The sequence below is a fragment of the Aspergillus clavatus genome, genomic scaffold, assembly GCF_000002715.2.
Source record: "Aspergillus clavatus NRRL 1 1099423829800 genomic scaffold, whole genome shotgun sequence".
In the NCBI taxonomy this organism is placed as follows: domain Eukaryota; kingdom Fungi; phylum Ascomycota; class Eurotiomycetes; order Eurotiales; family Aspergillaceae; genus Aspergillus; species Aspergillus clavatus.
The window spans coordinates 682,237-696,850 of record NW_001517099.1 but is presented as its reverse complement, the minus strand read 5'-3'; the positions used below and the strand labels follow the sequence as shown (position 1 = coordinate 696,850).

At 51.2% G+C, this 14,614-nt stretch overlaps 4 protein-coding genes across 4 annotated transcripts, besides 1 other annotated feature; 3 read left to right on the top strand and 1 right to left on the bottom strand.

Annotated features, from left to right (window-relative positions):
• Positions 1–114: 114 nt before the first annotated feature.
• On the bottom strand, positions 115–2,363 carry ACLA_047410 (putative phosphoinositide phosphatase (Sac1); the record flags this gene model as incomplete). The annotated part of the gene is made up of 3 exons (XM_001271697.1): positions 115–291; positions 359–2,094; positions 2,156–2,363. 3 exons carry the CDS (start codon positions 2,361–2,363, stop codon positions 115–117), a joined length of 2,121 nt encoding a protein of 706 aa, XP_001271698.1.
• Positions 2,364–4,891: 2,528 nt separating this feature from the next.
• On the top strand, positions 4,892–5,829 carry ACLA_047400 (Rab family GTPase; the record flags this gene model as incomplete). Its single annotated transcript, XM_001271696.1, has 5 exons — positions 4,892–4,961; positions 5,038–5,057; positions 5,117–5,143; positions 5,221–5,412; positions 5,482–5,829. The coding sequence occupies 5 exons, from the start codon at positions 4,892–4,894 to the stop codon at positions 5,827–5,829; spliced, it is 657 nt and encodes a 218-aa protein (XP_001271697.1).
• Positions 5,830–6,693: 864 nt separating this feature from the next.
• On the top strand, positions 6,694–8,784 carry ACLA_047390 (MICOS complex subunit MIC60; the record flags this gene model as incomplete). The annotated part of the gene is made up of 4 exons (XM_001271695.1): positions 6,694–6,807; positions 6,879–6,987; positions 7,051–8,669; positions 8,740–8,784. The coding sequence occupies 4 exons, from the start codon at positions 6,694–6,696 to the stop codon at positions 8,782–8,784; spliced, it is 1,887 nt and encodes a 628-aa protein (XP_001271696.1).
• A 621-nt stretch (positions 8,785–9,405) lies between these two features.
• Positions 9,406–12,903, top strand: ACLA_047380 (uncharacterized protein; the record flags this gene model as incomplete). Its single annotated transcript, XM_001271694.1, has 1 exon — positions 9,406–12,903. One exon carries the CDS (start codon positions 9,406–9,408, stop codon positions 12,901–12,903), a length of 3,498 nt encoding a protein of 1,165 aa, XP_001271695.1.
• Positions 12,904–12,920: 17 nt separating this feature from the next.
• Positions 12,921–12,960: a microsatellite.
• Between the last annotated feature and the right edge of the window lie 1,654 nt (positions 12,961–14,614).

Sequence of the window (14,614 nt, the reverse complement as noted above, 5' to 3'; positions counted from 1 at the left end):
ATCGGAGCTACCTCCAGTGTAAACTACAAGAATATCGTATGCTATTGCCACACGCTGTTGTCAAGAAGAAAAGAAAAGCAATGAAAAAGTGCTGCCCTAACAGGAGGGAATAAATCACTCAATCCTCGTTTTACCTTCCTCAAGGAAGACCAGGCGAGCATTGCTGTAACCCCGCTGGTGCCTTCTCGCAGGGAGCATTTTTCCAACTATAGGATCTGAACGGGCTTTGATGAGTGCATCCTGATAGCCCTCGGATCCAGCCGCAGGGGGATTCAGTTTAGGCCAGTTGACCTACGTTCAAACAACGTTAGTGCCAAGGAGTGAAGCTCAGGAGACGTATGTGTTGAGTTGAACTTACATAGAGCATGCCATGCGCGAGGATGAAGCGCGCACAATATCCCGATACAAGAATCCAGAAGAAAACAAATATGCGAATGGGCCAGATAGTAGAGTCGGGTAAGCGCCTCGTAAAGATCGAAACGAAGATCATGAACAGACCAGCGGCCAGAATGTAAGGAATCGATTGAATAATGATCGGCCTGCGGTCGATGAAGAGCTGGAAGCTGCCCAGTGCAGAGTCGGGGGGAAGATATGTGCCGAGAAACACGTCGAAACCATCCTGTCTGGGGCCGTCCAAAAAGTTGTTGCGTATATAACGAGTGATGGAATTGCTGAGATCCTGTACCATTCCAGCCCGCGTCCGTTGGCCAGTGCGAGTGAAGTCCGTCTTGAGAGCTCCTGTACCCGAATAGGCTTTGGAGACAACATCGGCGTTGTCCGCCCAGATATTACGGAACAGGTTCTCGAACTCTCGATCATCGTTCGCAGCTTCACCGGGACGAAGGACTCCGGCATCCATGAGTTGCCGTGTGACAGCCCACCGTCCAAGCATACTCTGTACCACGTTTGTCCGGTCGAGGCAATCCATGCAATTGGTCCGAACGACACTGGACTGCAGCGACCGAGTGTCCAGTTGTCCGCCAGGAGCACCGGGATTTTCCACGCCGCGGAAATATCCGCCCCTTGAGAGTCCGTCCACAAGACGGTCCATTAGCAATTCAGCACGATGCCATTTGAGGCCCTTCGTTTCATTGTGAAAGTCAAAGTAGACATAGTGAAGGCGATCCAGCTCCTTTTGCTTTTGAGTTGGCTCAACAACATGCACCTTCTCAGAGGTGGCCTCGTCGGCCTCGGTGTCTTCGGTTGAGGAGGACACTAGGATGCGGACTAATTGTTCATAGGCCTTCTTCACGCGCTCCTCCCTTCCTTTCTGATTAACGAGGTTGACCATATAGTTTTCACCGTATATCTTGATCTGCTCTGTGAAATGCTTGCGCGCAGCGTCGACCGCAGTCTCAACTCCACGGACTTCAAGTTTCGGGGTGTACTTGAGATTGTTGACCTCGGCCCAGTATACAGGCACGCTTCCTCGAGTTTGCACGAAAGACATGACCTGGAGATCGCGACCCGAGTCGCCGGATTTGTCCTTAGCCATCGATTGCCCAGGAGCGAATCCAGCTAGTCCTCCTGCTGCATCATTCAAGATAACTATCTGCTCCGTCTCATTGTAATTCGAAACATGGCCCTGATCATCTATACCGCGCGAGAAATATCTGGTTCCGCCCCGGTGCCTGGACCGCCTGCTGATAAGAGCGAACGTGAAGGACGTTGACTTGACTCGAGCCGCGGTGATACGCAACATTCCAAATATAACCGGCAGAATATAAGCGTCAACTCCGGGTTGTGGGCCATAACGCATACCGGCGGTATCATGTTCTCCCAAGCTAAAATCGATCAGGTCTGATTGAATGAAACGATTCCAGAAGAAACGGTCGTCGGCGCGCTTCCACATCGGAAGACTGGGATCGCTTTGTGATTGACGCTGGAAACTGTTGGTAAGGTCCAGTGCATAGGAGAAGTACATTGGCCCAGTGCGTAGCAACTCTTTCATCAACGCCAAGTAAGTATCTTCGTCATGATCGTGCAACGGACGCTCGCGGAGGGGCAAGAACTCAGTTGCGGCGACCTTGTAAACCATATGACCGCGCAGACGGCCCATCGGCTGAGCCTTGGTGATAACTATAAGATATTTATCTAAAGAAGTCCCGTCAGTCTAACGAGTCCACTCAGAGAACCTTCCCGGTGATGAACGTACCAAGTTTCAACTTGATGATGCCCAAGATACCGGCAATGCTCGAGATGCGCTTCGCGCCAGAAAGGGGACCATCTGTAAGACGCAGGTCGCCGGTTGGCCGGTCGACAACCAGCGTCTGGGCATTCGGCGATGAAGGTGAAGTGAAGGCATAGTGAGAGGGAGAGGCGTGCAGATTGATATCGCGGAATGGAAGGACAGGAGGAGCCATCGTCAATGTTTCCCGCGACTGGGGAGGTACAACTCAGCTCGGATAGGGAATCTAGGAAGAAAGGTGAGCCGAGAAATGGAAGTTAAGAAACAGAATCAGCACATAATGCGAAAAAGCGAAGGAACGAAGGAGTGAATTAGATGAATAATGACAGAGACAAAGTCGAGGCTTGGAGAGGTTGGAGAATCCCAGCGCATGAAGGGGAATTAGGTACGAATCTCAGTACCTAAGTTATGCCAGCATGTGGTTGATTATGCAAGGCTTTACCTAATCAGGACAGAAACTGTGGCTTCCGCGCTGTGCATAATCCATCGCCGCTTTTAGTGGTCTAAGCCATGCTCCTATCGATTCGTTCACCCCCCCAGCGCCGCGATAACTGTACCCCTGTTGAGTGTAATCATGATGCAAAGCGGCAAGGAAGCAGTACCTAGATAGGAGATCTCAAGGACTTCCTGTCACATGAGAATAATAATATATAAAGCACAAGTCATCCTGACTTACTTAAGTCGACCAATTCGAATAAGTCAACTGATTTGAATAATTTAAATAATTTGAACAAGTTGACCAGTTCAAACAAGGCCTCTCTCTAACCTAATACTGCTTTCCTGCGATCTCCATATACACCCTTAATAGTCTCATCTTCTTAGCTACAGCCTCATGATGACTTTGAATCAGATAAGAGGATGGGGGTGTCCTTATTTGACGGATTGCTACCTATTTAACAATAAAAGGGTACCTGTCTGGTTTGAGAACCATAGATGGAGAGTGGAATCAAGATGGCCTTGGCTGCATTATAAGAACCTTTAACCTAGCTATAGGAGCTGGTATTTAGTGCTATATACATAATAGAGAGGATACCAAAGTTCCTATGGTTAAATTCAAGTCCTATCTCCATCTTCTGTCTGAGCAAACAGTGCTGTCTCTTGGTTATGATGTTGCTAACCTAGCATTAATAGTCCCCTTTAATGGCGGTGTTGCATGTATCCTCTATAATCACCTGCATCCTATCTCTACTGCTAGCTGATCAGGGTGTAGCCCTCTGTCCTCCTCTTCCTTATTGAAGTCCTTGAAGGACATGTCGCCAAGGTTAACCATATCCATAAACCACTTCATTGTGTGCTTAAGGTACTTATCATCCCTGGATAATGAGGTATTGGTGTGATAAAAAGAGGTTTTAGATCTGGGCCCTCGGCCTGCGCTCATTCACTTGGTCTTGGAACTTGACCAGTTTATTCTGGATAGGGAGAAGGAATTTGTGAGGGTGTTTTGTTGGATGTGTTGCCCTATGCTCAGTGTTGAATGGGGATTGGGGGTCACAATCCCAGATGATCATAGTTTTCCATATTCCCTCTTGTGGCTGGAGTACTGCAATACCCTAGACATACTAGGGCTGCTCATCCCACTGCACATTGCCTATATGGCTACTTGTCCATGCGCTAAACAATGCTAGCCATGTCTTTTTCCCATGTTTGGGTGCACACCACCAGGAGGAAAAGGTGTCTCATCCCTGCGCATCCCCCTCCGGCAGGAAGCTGATTTTGATCCGTGGGGAAGATCACCGGCGGCCGTTTGTGGACATTTGGGGCACCCAGAGTGCCATTGAGCCTTTTCAGGAAACTGCTGAGCTTTGGGGAGATTGTCTGGGGGTCAGTCGGCGGCGCCTCTGTCCAGAAACCCCCATGAGGCTGGCTGCTAGTCGGCTCTGCGGTGGATGTATCCTCCGTTGTGTGTATTCTTGTTGTTAAACTTATCTGGTATTGATAAAGAGAAGTTGATGTTGTAGGGGGGGTTAGAAGATGAGAGTAGTGTAGTATGATGTGTTGTGTTACAGATGGGAAGGTTTATATAGTCTGCTCTGCCTGCCCTACCTTACTGCCTGAGGCCATAAGCGTCTTAGTAGTATATATAGGGCCCTTCCTCAAGCACCAGAATCTATTATGTATATAGAATGAATGGCCTTGAAATCATAGCTCTTTTCGATTATTTGCCCTGTACCTACTGTCCAAAAGACAATAATCCTAAGGCATACATAGATATAATAAATGCTCGGTTGTAGTGTATAACAGAGGGGAGGAGAACTGTTAGATTGCCCTCTCCCATAGAAGCGGTTTTGTCTGAGGGTTAGTCCGGGGTGCTCAGGGGGCCGGCAGAACCTTTTCTCCGCATTCTGGCCTCAGGCATTGTGCAAGTGCTGCGTTTGACTTGGAATCAACACTTTAACACCCTAGGCAGTTCTCGTAAGCGCCACACCGCCCCGCAGGTTATCCAGTTGCCTTGTGGCTGACCCTTCGTCATCTGCTTCTGTGAGACTGCGAAACACTACTACTCCTAACTAGTACTACTACTAACTTATGCCATCGAACCTCCCCAGTATCCCGGAGCCCGCCTTCATCATCTTCAAAGCGCCAACTCCATCGCCCAACGCCTTCGTGTCTCATCTTTCACCAATTTGACCTCTCAAATCCTTGGCGCCCGTACTCGAAATCATTCATCCCTGAACTAATACTGTTCTGTTCCCTCCAGTCATCATGGCCGCCAGAGCGCCAGCAGGAGCCCGTCCTGGTGCCAGATTCGCTCAGTTTAAACTCGTTCTGCTTGGTGAGCTTATCATGGTGCTAGATCTCTTCGGCTATCTCTGGCTTGAATGCTAATGTGTCGTCTTGTGGTTGTATAGGAGAATCCGCCGTCGGAAAGGTTAAAGATCTCTGCACCTCATGTACTATTCGATAGGCCGCTGACATCCAGTCCTCCAGAGTTCGCTGGTCCTCAGATTCGTCAAAGTGAGCTTTCGGCGCCTTCTTTTGCAACCTTCCTTGAGGAGGGTGTTAGATGCATGAGAATCTAATCGAGCTTTTAGGATCAATTTGATGACTACCGAGAGTCGACGATTGGCGCCGCCTTCCTGACACAGACCATTTCGCTGGACGAAAGCACAACGGTCAAGTTCGAGATTTGGGATACTGCCGGCCAGGAACGATATAAGTCGCTAGCCCCTATGTATTACAGAAATGCCAACTGTGCTGTTGTTGTCTACGATATCACTCAAGCTGTACGGATTCCGGGCACCGTGCTTTTTCGAACATTGGACAGAAACTAACCGAACACTTTGTGAGAACAGTCATCGCTGGATAAGGCAAAGTCATGGGTGAAGGAATTACAGCGTCAAGCGAACGAGAATATCGTCATTGCTCTTGCAGGTAATAAGCTGGATTTGGTCACCGAGAACCCGGATAAGAGAGCCATTCAGACCGCCGATGCCGAAGCTTACGCCCGCGAGGCTGGACTGCTTTTCTTCGAAACATCTGCAAAGACTTCGACGAACGTGCGGGAATTATTCACAGCTATTGCGAAGAAACTCCCTCTTGATCAGGCTGGGCCGCGGAATCTGCGCACGACCCCTCGTCCCGGCGTGGACTTGCGGCCGGAAACTTCTGGCACACAAGGTGCCGGTGCTTGCAACTGTTGATCGTCTAATCTTCACTATTCTTTCTTGGATTTCCCCCTCCAATTCCTAGTTTCATCTCTTTCAGCTTCTTGTGTCTAGATACGGAGGACCCGCATGTTCTGGCCTGAACGTGATCGGGGTTTACCGGGTTTACTCTCTCATTAACCGACGGCGAGATTCTCCAACCAGAATGCTTCGTGATATGTTTTAATGGTGTTTCGGTGGTTGAGTATTAGCTTTGATGGAATAAACAGTATCCTGCGCTCTTGTCTTAGGTCACTATTTTTGTTATTCTCCTAATTCCATGACTATCACTGACCGTTCTTGGGTGCGGGATGGGGCTAGATAGTCCACCACTGGGCTGTACTTCCACTCTGTTATCTTACCGTGTCTTTATCTGCTTCTGGTTTGAGTTTCGGCGTTTGCATCTTCTATTGGGTTGACTTGCGTTTCATCTTTGCTCCTCTTTGACTGGTATTGTTGTTGTCAGAACACTCAGTTTGCTATGCTTATATAAATCTCGTTGCACAGTTTAGTAGTTATGTCTTTCGTTTTGCCCTATCCCAACACTGTAGAGCTGGTTATCTTATCTTCTCCGTGTTGCCCTCAGCAGGAGAGTGTCATTTGAAGAAGAATGTCACTTTAGGTAAACAACGATGTAGCAAGTTGTTGCGTCGCCACTCTGCAATGATTGACAGTGGCAGAACTTGGATTCGTAGGCGGTGCGCAGTCCGGACTGAGCCACTTGGGGTATGGCGGTGCAGGATCCTCGGAGCGGATCGTAAAAGCATCATCCCAATTCCGGTCCGCGTTTTCTCTTTCTCCTACTTCAACCACCTCTTTTCAACCCGCCGTCAGCGCTTTCCCTCTCCTGTGCGGCCCGCCATGCTGCGCTCTTCCATCACACAGAGCCGACAGTTGCTCCTGTCTCCAGCTCGCTCGCGAACAGCTTCGCAATGGCTGCCGAGAGCTGGAGCTAGCAACCGGATTTCCGGTCAGGTATGACGACAATTCATCCATCTCACTGTCTTCGAAACACCTTCATTGACGATTCATGATGGTTCTTCTAGAGGTTTTTTGCCGATGTCAAACCTCCTGTTGTCCCTGGGGCCCCTACTCCCGCCTCCCCTTCTTCCGACACACCTATCCCACCAGAGACGGTCCCCAAGTCAACACTAGGTTCAACCCCCATTCTCCGCCAAAAAAACCCTATGGCGCTCTCCAATACTAACCATTGCATAGCTGATGAGGCGACTCTGCCTCCCCCTCCACCCCCTCCACCCGCCCCAGTCCGCAAAACAGGCCGGTTTCGGAGATTCCTCATCTACCTGATTCTCACCTCGGGTTTCGCCTACGGTGGGGGTATCTTCCTTGCAATGAAGTCTGATAACTTCCACGATTTTTTCACAGAATACGTTCCCTATGGTGAGGACTGTGTTTTGTATTTCGAGGAACGGGACTTCTACCGTCGATTCCCCAACACACTGAGAAATGCGAACCGCGCTCCCAAGGATGAGGGTAACAAGGTCACCATTCCGAGCAAGAGCGGATTGTCTTGGAAGGTTGCGGAGGAGGAATCCGGAGCTGATCTCTCAGCAAAGGGCCCTCATATGAGTGCGGTCGAGCAGAAGGGCGATGAAGCGCAAATCAAGCCTGGTACTGCTAAGCCTGAAGAGAAGGTCGCCGCGGTTGAGAAGGCCAAGTCTGACAAGCCTGTGAAGGAAGAAGCTCCGAAGGATACCACAAAGGTTCAGGAAGAACCTAGGAAGCCCGCCGTACCGGCAGTGACGCCCATCGAGTTCGCGACTGTCAATGAGGGCGACGAAGCGGTTGTGCAGGAATTGGTCAAGACCTTCAACGATATCATCACCGTCATTGGTGCCGATGAGAGCGCTCACAAGTTCTCCGGAACTATCATCAAAGCAAAGGATGAGCTCCAGAAGATCGGCGAGAAGATCATTGCCATCCGTGATGAAGCACGGAACGCTGCACAAGAAGAGATCAAGGAAGCTCACGCGACCTTTGATGAGTCTGCTAGGGAGCTCATCCGTCGCTTTGAAGAGGCGCGCGCTAGCGATGCTGCTCAATACCGGGAGGAATTCGAACTCGAGCGTGAGAAGCTCGCTCATGCCTACCAGGAGAAGATCAGAACAGAGTTGCTGAGAGCTCAAGAGGTTGCTGAACAGCGTCTTCAGAACGAGCTAGTTGAGCAGGCCATTGAGCTCAACCGCAAGTATCTCCACGAAGTGAAGGATCTGGTTGAGAGGGAGCGCGAAGGCCGTCTTAGCAAGCTGAATGAGCTGACCACCAACGTCACCGAGCTTGAGAAGTTGACCACTGACTGGAAGGAAGTTATTGACACCAACCTTAAGACCCAGCAGCTCCAGGTTGCTGTTGACGCTGTTCGCTCCGTCCTTGAGCGCTCCACAGTTCCTCGCCCCTTTGTCCGTGAGCTCGTTGCCGTGAAGGAACTGGCCGCCGAAGATCCCGTTGTTGAGGCCGCCATTGCTTCGATCAACCCCACTGCCTACCAGCGCGGTATCCCTTCCACAGCCCAGATCATTGAGCGTTTCCGCCGGGTCGCCGATGAGGTCCGTAAGGCCAGCCTTCTGCCTGAGGATGCCGGTATCGCCAGCCATGCGGCCAGCCTTGTCTTGAGCAAGGTCATGTTCAAGAAGGACGCCGTTGCGGGCAGTGATGATGTCGAGAGCATCCTGATTCGCACCGAGAGCCTGCTCGAGGAGGGTAACATCGACGCCGCTGCTCGTGAGATGAATACCCTGAAGGGATGGGCCAAAATTCTGAGCAAAGATTGGCTCGGTGATGTGCGTCGGGTGCTAGAAGTAAAACAGGCTCTCGAGGTGAGATCCCGATTATAAATATTTTACGCTATCCTTTCCACCCAGATATGCTAACAGACATCTTTCATAGGTCATCGAGACAGAAGCACGCCTCCAGTGCTTGAGGGTAGAATAGATAAAAGACTAGGTAGCGGCTGGTTTATGTTTTCGCGTATATGTTCCTATAGTCGATGGAAGACTTGTACCTTTAGTGGCACCTGTGTTGTTAGACTCAATGCTAGATATTCAGTTGCGTAATCTCCTAGGATTCTCTATATGATCAGTGAACTATTTTGAAGCATTCCGTCTCGAAGTGGGTGTTTGTTCTGTTTGGACCTGCACGTGCATCATCGATGTACTCCGTATGTTGCACAGCGGTACACCTCTATTGAACACAATAAAGTCGACAAGCCTGATTCAAAAGACTGTGGAGGGAACGTGCTCGGTCTCTTCCTATCTTTCAGAATGCGCTCATGGAACTAGATAATCAAATCTGCCTTTGATACATCCTTCTCAACCTCTTCTATCATTCCTGACTTGTGGATTGCAACTCCTTTCCTACTTAGCCGGATAGGCTAGGAAGACGCTATCTTGACCTTTGTTGCGAACTAATCTAAATCATTGGTCATTTACGGAGTAGATCAGATCGCTTTGTTTGCCGCCGAAATCCATTGCAGACCACAGCGAGCTTTCCGCATGGCAATCTGTTGCCCAGCTTAATTCCCATGGCGATCCCTACTGATACGAAGACATACGCATGACCGAAGGACGAGGAAGCGGCGAGCTGGAGGGCAGCACGCTCGGCAGCGGCTCGCGCGATGGAGATGGGACGAGACGCAGTCGACGGACATTAAGCTCGGGTTCTTTTCTTGTCGACTCATCCTTCCTCCCCAAGTCAAGGAGCCTCCGGATCAGTTCTCATCGACCACGGCGCTCGGAACCGGATCGCAACGAGAAGCGTGGCGCGCCGGAGAGTGATATCTCGGTGTCTAAGAAACGGTCGCGATTTCCCTGGAATCGACATAGAGAATCCCTTGGAGGGTCCTCAGTGATAGCAACCTCTGCCGAAAATGCCAGTCGATCAGAGAGGTCCGGTTCATCACCTGCGCGACAACCTACACCACCAGACCCACAACCACCGAGAGCGAACAACGCCGAGCCTGCAGCAGGCCTTGACCAAGACTCTCTTCAGATTGTAAACTTAGCGTTGAACCTGAGCGAGTCCAGGAGGAGGAATAATATACCTCGATCGGTGTCCACCCGTCTGTCAGGGTCCGGGTGGACAGGTGCGTCAGGGCAGACGTCGGTCTCCTTCCAAGACACTCCGACACGCGCTACGGGAGGCAGCACTGGATACCAGGCTCCTCATACACATCGTAATCTCACGCAGACATCCGGCCTCCCACCAGGTTCCCGTGGGGAATCGGTCACACATGAGCCTTCATCCGTACTGAATCTACTACCAAACGCTGCTGCTAGTGAAACGCTGCCGCCTGTGTTCTCAGAGAGCACACTTGCTCGAACCGAGAGAGCTCGTCGCCATTTCGAGCTTTTTCATCTCTACCTGCGACTTTTGCCCTCGCTCCCTCCTCTAAGACATCATGGCATGCATGACACTGCTGGTGGTTCCTCGACCTCAAATGATGGTCTTCCTCCGGGACGTGTCTATAATCCTCTTCAGGCTATTCGAGACAGAAAAGTTCGGTTTCGTGAGAGACGTCCAATTGATCCGGAGTCTGAGGGTTGGTATGATGTTGATCGAGTGCATGCATGGGTGGAGTCGATACAGTCTCAGTATGGCGAGACAAGTCATATGTCCACTGAGTGCCTGAAGCTGCCACCGTTCCAGCGTGGCCCGGGGGATCCTCCACCGGAAGAATTAGACGATGGAGATATCCTGGCGGCATCACCCCCTTCAAGCCTAAGGAGGATTAGTCGTACTAGCAGCATGAAAGCTCGAAGACCGAGACTTGACTGGATCATCTCTCCGACAGAGCTTCTTGCTGATGCTGCCTGGGTTGAAGATGGCCAGAACAAGGCTAAGATTGTCGACAACAACGGGTCCCTTCTGTATCCTAATCCCGCGGAATTACTTCATGCCGGGTTCAAACATTTCCCCCCTTACGCTGAGTCGCAACAGCCGGGCAAGCCGGCATCTGAACGTGCTCATGCTCCCAGCTCCACCGCCTCACTCTCAGATGCTCATCCCACCCAAGAACTCGAGTTCAAAAGTTTGAGTCGTGGGAGGCGGCGACATAGATTTCAGGCCTCTTCACATGGCCCCCACAGCAGGAGTGTTTCTATGACGGGAATAAGCACCGGAGATCGAAGACTTGGGTTACGATCAAGTAGCGCATCTAGCGTCTCTACCGCCGGCGATAAGCCGTTTTGGTATGCGAATAGCAAGGAACAGCCAAGGGTTAGCCGAGCTCGAGATTCTCTGGTGAAGCAGTCAATCACTGTGAATAAGGAGGATCGCGGTCTAAATACAAAGCCTTTGCCTTCTCAAAATCCCGGGGCAGACTGGCCGTCATGGGCCAAACTGGATGGGAGGAACGGCTCGCTGTCGTCCGCTGCGAGCGTCGATCAACGTCTTGATCCCTTTGCATCGGGTCCGCTGACTGCTACTTCTAGCTCGCATGTCCCGCTTGGTTATTTCCCAAGCATTGCATCTAATCTATCCCCCCCATCAAGTCGCTCACCCTCACCCTCCAAGAGGCACTTTGCGCACGGGATCATCTCGCGACATGAGCGAAGCAAGAGTCGCTCGCGCCTGCAAGAAGTTGATCCAGATAGATTGGCTTCTGGTGCGATTCCTGCTGACGATCTAGGCGATGTCGGTCATCGTGCTCGCAAACTTGAGTCAAGTCCACTCCCAGATCATCTATCCCCGTTGTATGACGAACGAGGGCGGATCCACACCCATGCGCGAAAGGTGTCTATGCACGCTGAATCTCGATTACGCGGAATCTTCAAAGGTCCAGGGAAGATTGCCGAACGCGTTGGCAATGAGGTCTCAAAGATGGGCGATCGAATCTTAAAGATAGATACCTTGGCCCACTCAAGGAATTCGTCCTTGGAAACGAGCGTTCCTTCTGAGGGGAGCACCTTCGATGATATTGACGAAACGAAAGATGAGAAGAAGTCGGGGGCCAAGGGCCTTTTACGTCGCCTTCCCACCTTCTTGGACGAGATTCCCCGCAAGAATCCTGAAAGGGGGTCCGCAAAAAACCTCATTCCACCTTTCACCACCCCGACTCGTCGTAGCGATCTGGATGAGGAGCATAGGCCATCCGAGAACGGCACACCTTCCAAGCAGGGTCCAGGGGTACCATTTTATGATGCACAAGAGCCTCTGGAGAAGTCGCTTGCTGCAACGGGCCCACACAGGAAGCACGATGTCTTTGCTTCTATGGAGAAAATCGGGGATAACAGAAAGTTTGAACCCGAGGTTCACACTGTCCGGGAGCAAATCAAGAAAGGTCGCATCAAAGATCCATCGGTACCGTTCAGTATGACTCGACCTCCGGTCACTGGTCTCGCGCAAGCAGAAGCCTCCGCAGCACAACCTCCGCGGGATAGACGCCGTGATGCTTCGACTCAGTCAGGGACTTGGAGCATCTCACACCGCAGCATATCATCTGCGAGGGACTCGGGCATCCCTGACAAAAGAGAAATTGAGCGCACCCGGGCACTTCTTCTCACGTCAGGCATCAAAGCGCGGGAAATCACTCGGCGGGCAGAATTGGTACGCACGCCGCCGCCGGACTTTCTCCAAGAAGCATTCGGCCGTAGTAATCCTGTACCACGCGTTATCCGTCGTTGTGAATTCAATGTGACCGCCCAGGGGTTGCTGCAGCGGTTCGAGAAGACCCACCGTCAACTCCAGCGCTCTGTAGACCGTTTCCCTGCTGATGCTGCTCCGCTGAAAACGCAGCTCGCTCGGCTGGAGGACAAGATCAACCATTCGCTTGCGCCGCGTGTTCGAGCGGCGACAGACGACGCGGATAAACTCAGCGTCGACCTCAATACGACCAGTACGCTCGCGGTGAAGCAGTTGAGCGACAAGCTCGATAAGAGTATCCGAAAGCGTCATCGCCGGTTGCGCTGGCTGCGGCGGACAGGGTTCGTCATGCTTGAATGGGCGCTTGTCGGAATGTTATGGTGGGTGTGGCTGATTGTGATGGCATTCAAGGTGCTCCGAGGTATCCTTTGTGGAGCGCTATCTGGCATCCGATGGGTTCTCTGGTTGTGATGAGACATCAAGTTTGCCTTCTCTTCTCTCCTCTTTCCTTTTCTCTTCTCTTCTCTTTCACTTTTCTTAACATATTCTTTGTAATGATGATCCAGGTTGCTTTTCTGCATTTCTGTTATGGCTTCCTGGTTTTCTTACATACACGTATATACCCTTTGTGGAGGATTCCGTTTGCCTGGCGCAATTGATCTTCTTTCCTGCTGGTTGGAGTGTCTTAGAATGGTGTCTTTACTTGTTTGTCTCATACCCCTCATCTGTGTACATATGATAGTCTTGACTTCTATGCAAGTCTACTACTGTCTTAGATTCCAACAGAAAGACAAGACACGTGGTGTATTCTGGACAATATCTATCGCCGCTCACCAAACATCCAAGCCTCACCTTGCCTCAAAGTACCATCAGAGCCGCGACAAGACAGTAGACAAAGAGGCTGTTTCGGTAAGCTCTGTCCTTGAACAATGCTCTTGTTATACCGCTGCAAACAATGACATTGTGGTAGCCATCCAATGGAAAGAGCACGATAGCATGGCTGTTTCTTTGTTAGTGAGGATGCTCAGTCCTAGACATGTACATCGCCTGTTTACATGGCACATCTCTGTGGATGAGATGGGATGAAGGTTCGTGAGTGTATAAATATGGCCTGGGAAACTGCTGTTAGTGTATCTTTTCTCCAACACATCTCTCTGGATTGACTACAGCCTACTGACACCCCGCACCAAGACTGTACGTATCTTCTTCAACGTTTGAGATCGAAACTCCACACAACCAACACGCTTAACACTACTACTACGACCCACGGAAAACAGCTAATCAACCTTTTTTTTTCAGTCCGTTTATTGCGCCAACCACTCTATCCAATCGCTCCATCCACAACAAGATGCTCCGCCAAAGGTTGAATCAGGTGGAGGGAAAAGAGAATGGGGCCCGGAAAGAACGGGAGAACGGTGGTTGTGAGTTGAAAAGATCAAATGCTATACGTCGCCGGGAATGCAGACCACTGACAGCAAACTCACAGGCAGCGAACACTTTGGCAACGGAGGGCGACAGGTCGAAGATTCCTGCCTCTGACGGACACGCGTCGGACCAGGAGCAGCCGCAGGAAGACCCGGGGAGCTCAAGCAGCGAAGAGCGGGACACCAAACTTATCGCGGGATGGAGGGGACTGACAGATGCAGTCTGTCAGTTGAGGCGATCAAACGCCATACGCCGCCAGAGTGGCAGAGGCGTAGTCCGTACACCAACGGCAAGCACTGTGTCGCTTGACGAGGGCGACTCCAACTTTCCTCCTCTTCAGCGATGCGTGTCGGACCCAGAAGTGCAGATTCAGGCAGAAGTGGCCCCGCAAGCCCTAATCGGTAAAGCGCAGGATAACGGGCTCACTGCGACATGGAAAGGACTGTCCAATGTAATCTGCCATCTGAAACGGTCCAATGCCATACGTCGGCCACAGGCACGGGTCTTCACAGCGCGCACGCTGACGGTGACTAAAGTGGCACCTAGGTTAGGCAAGGTTAGGGTCGTGATGATTCACAGATGTGCGTCCGAATCCGCAATACCGCTGGAGGGAACGATGGGCCAAATACCATCTGGCAGTGACGGGCAGGACAGCTCGCTGCTGTTGCCCAGACAAATTAGCGCCGATTGTGAACTGATGTGTCCGAAGCCTAAGCGGCCACTCTGGCCGATCCCGGAAAGATGGGAGAGTGTCTCC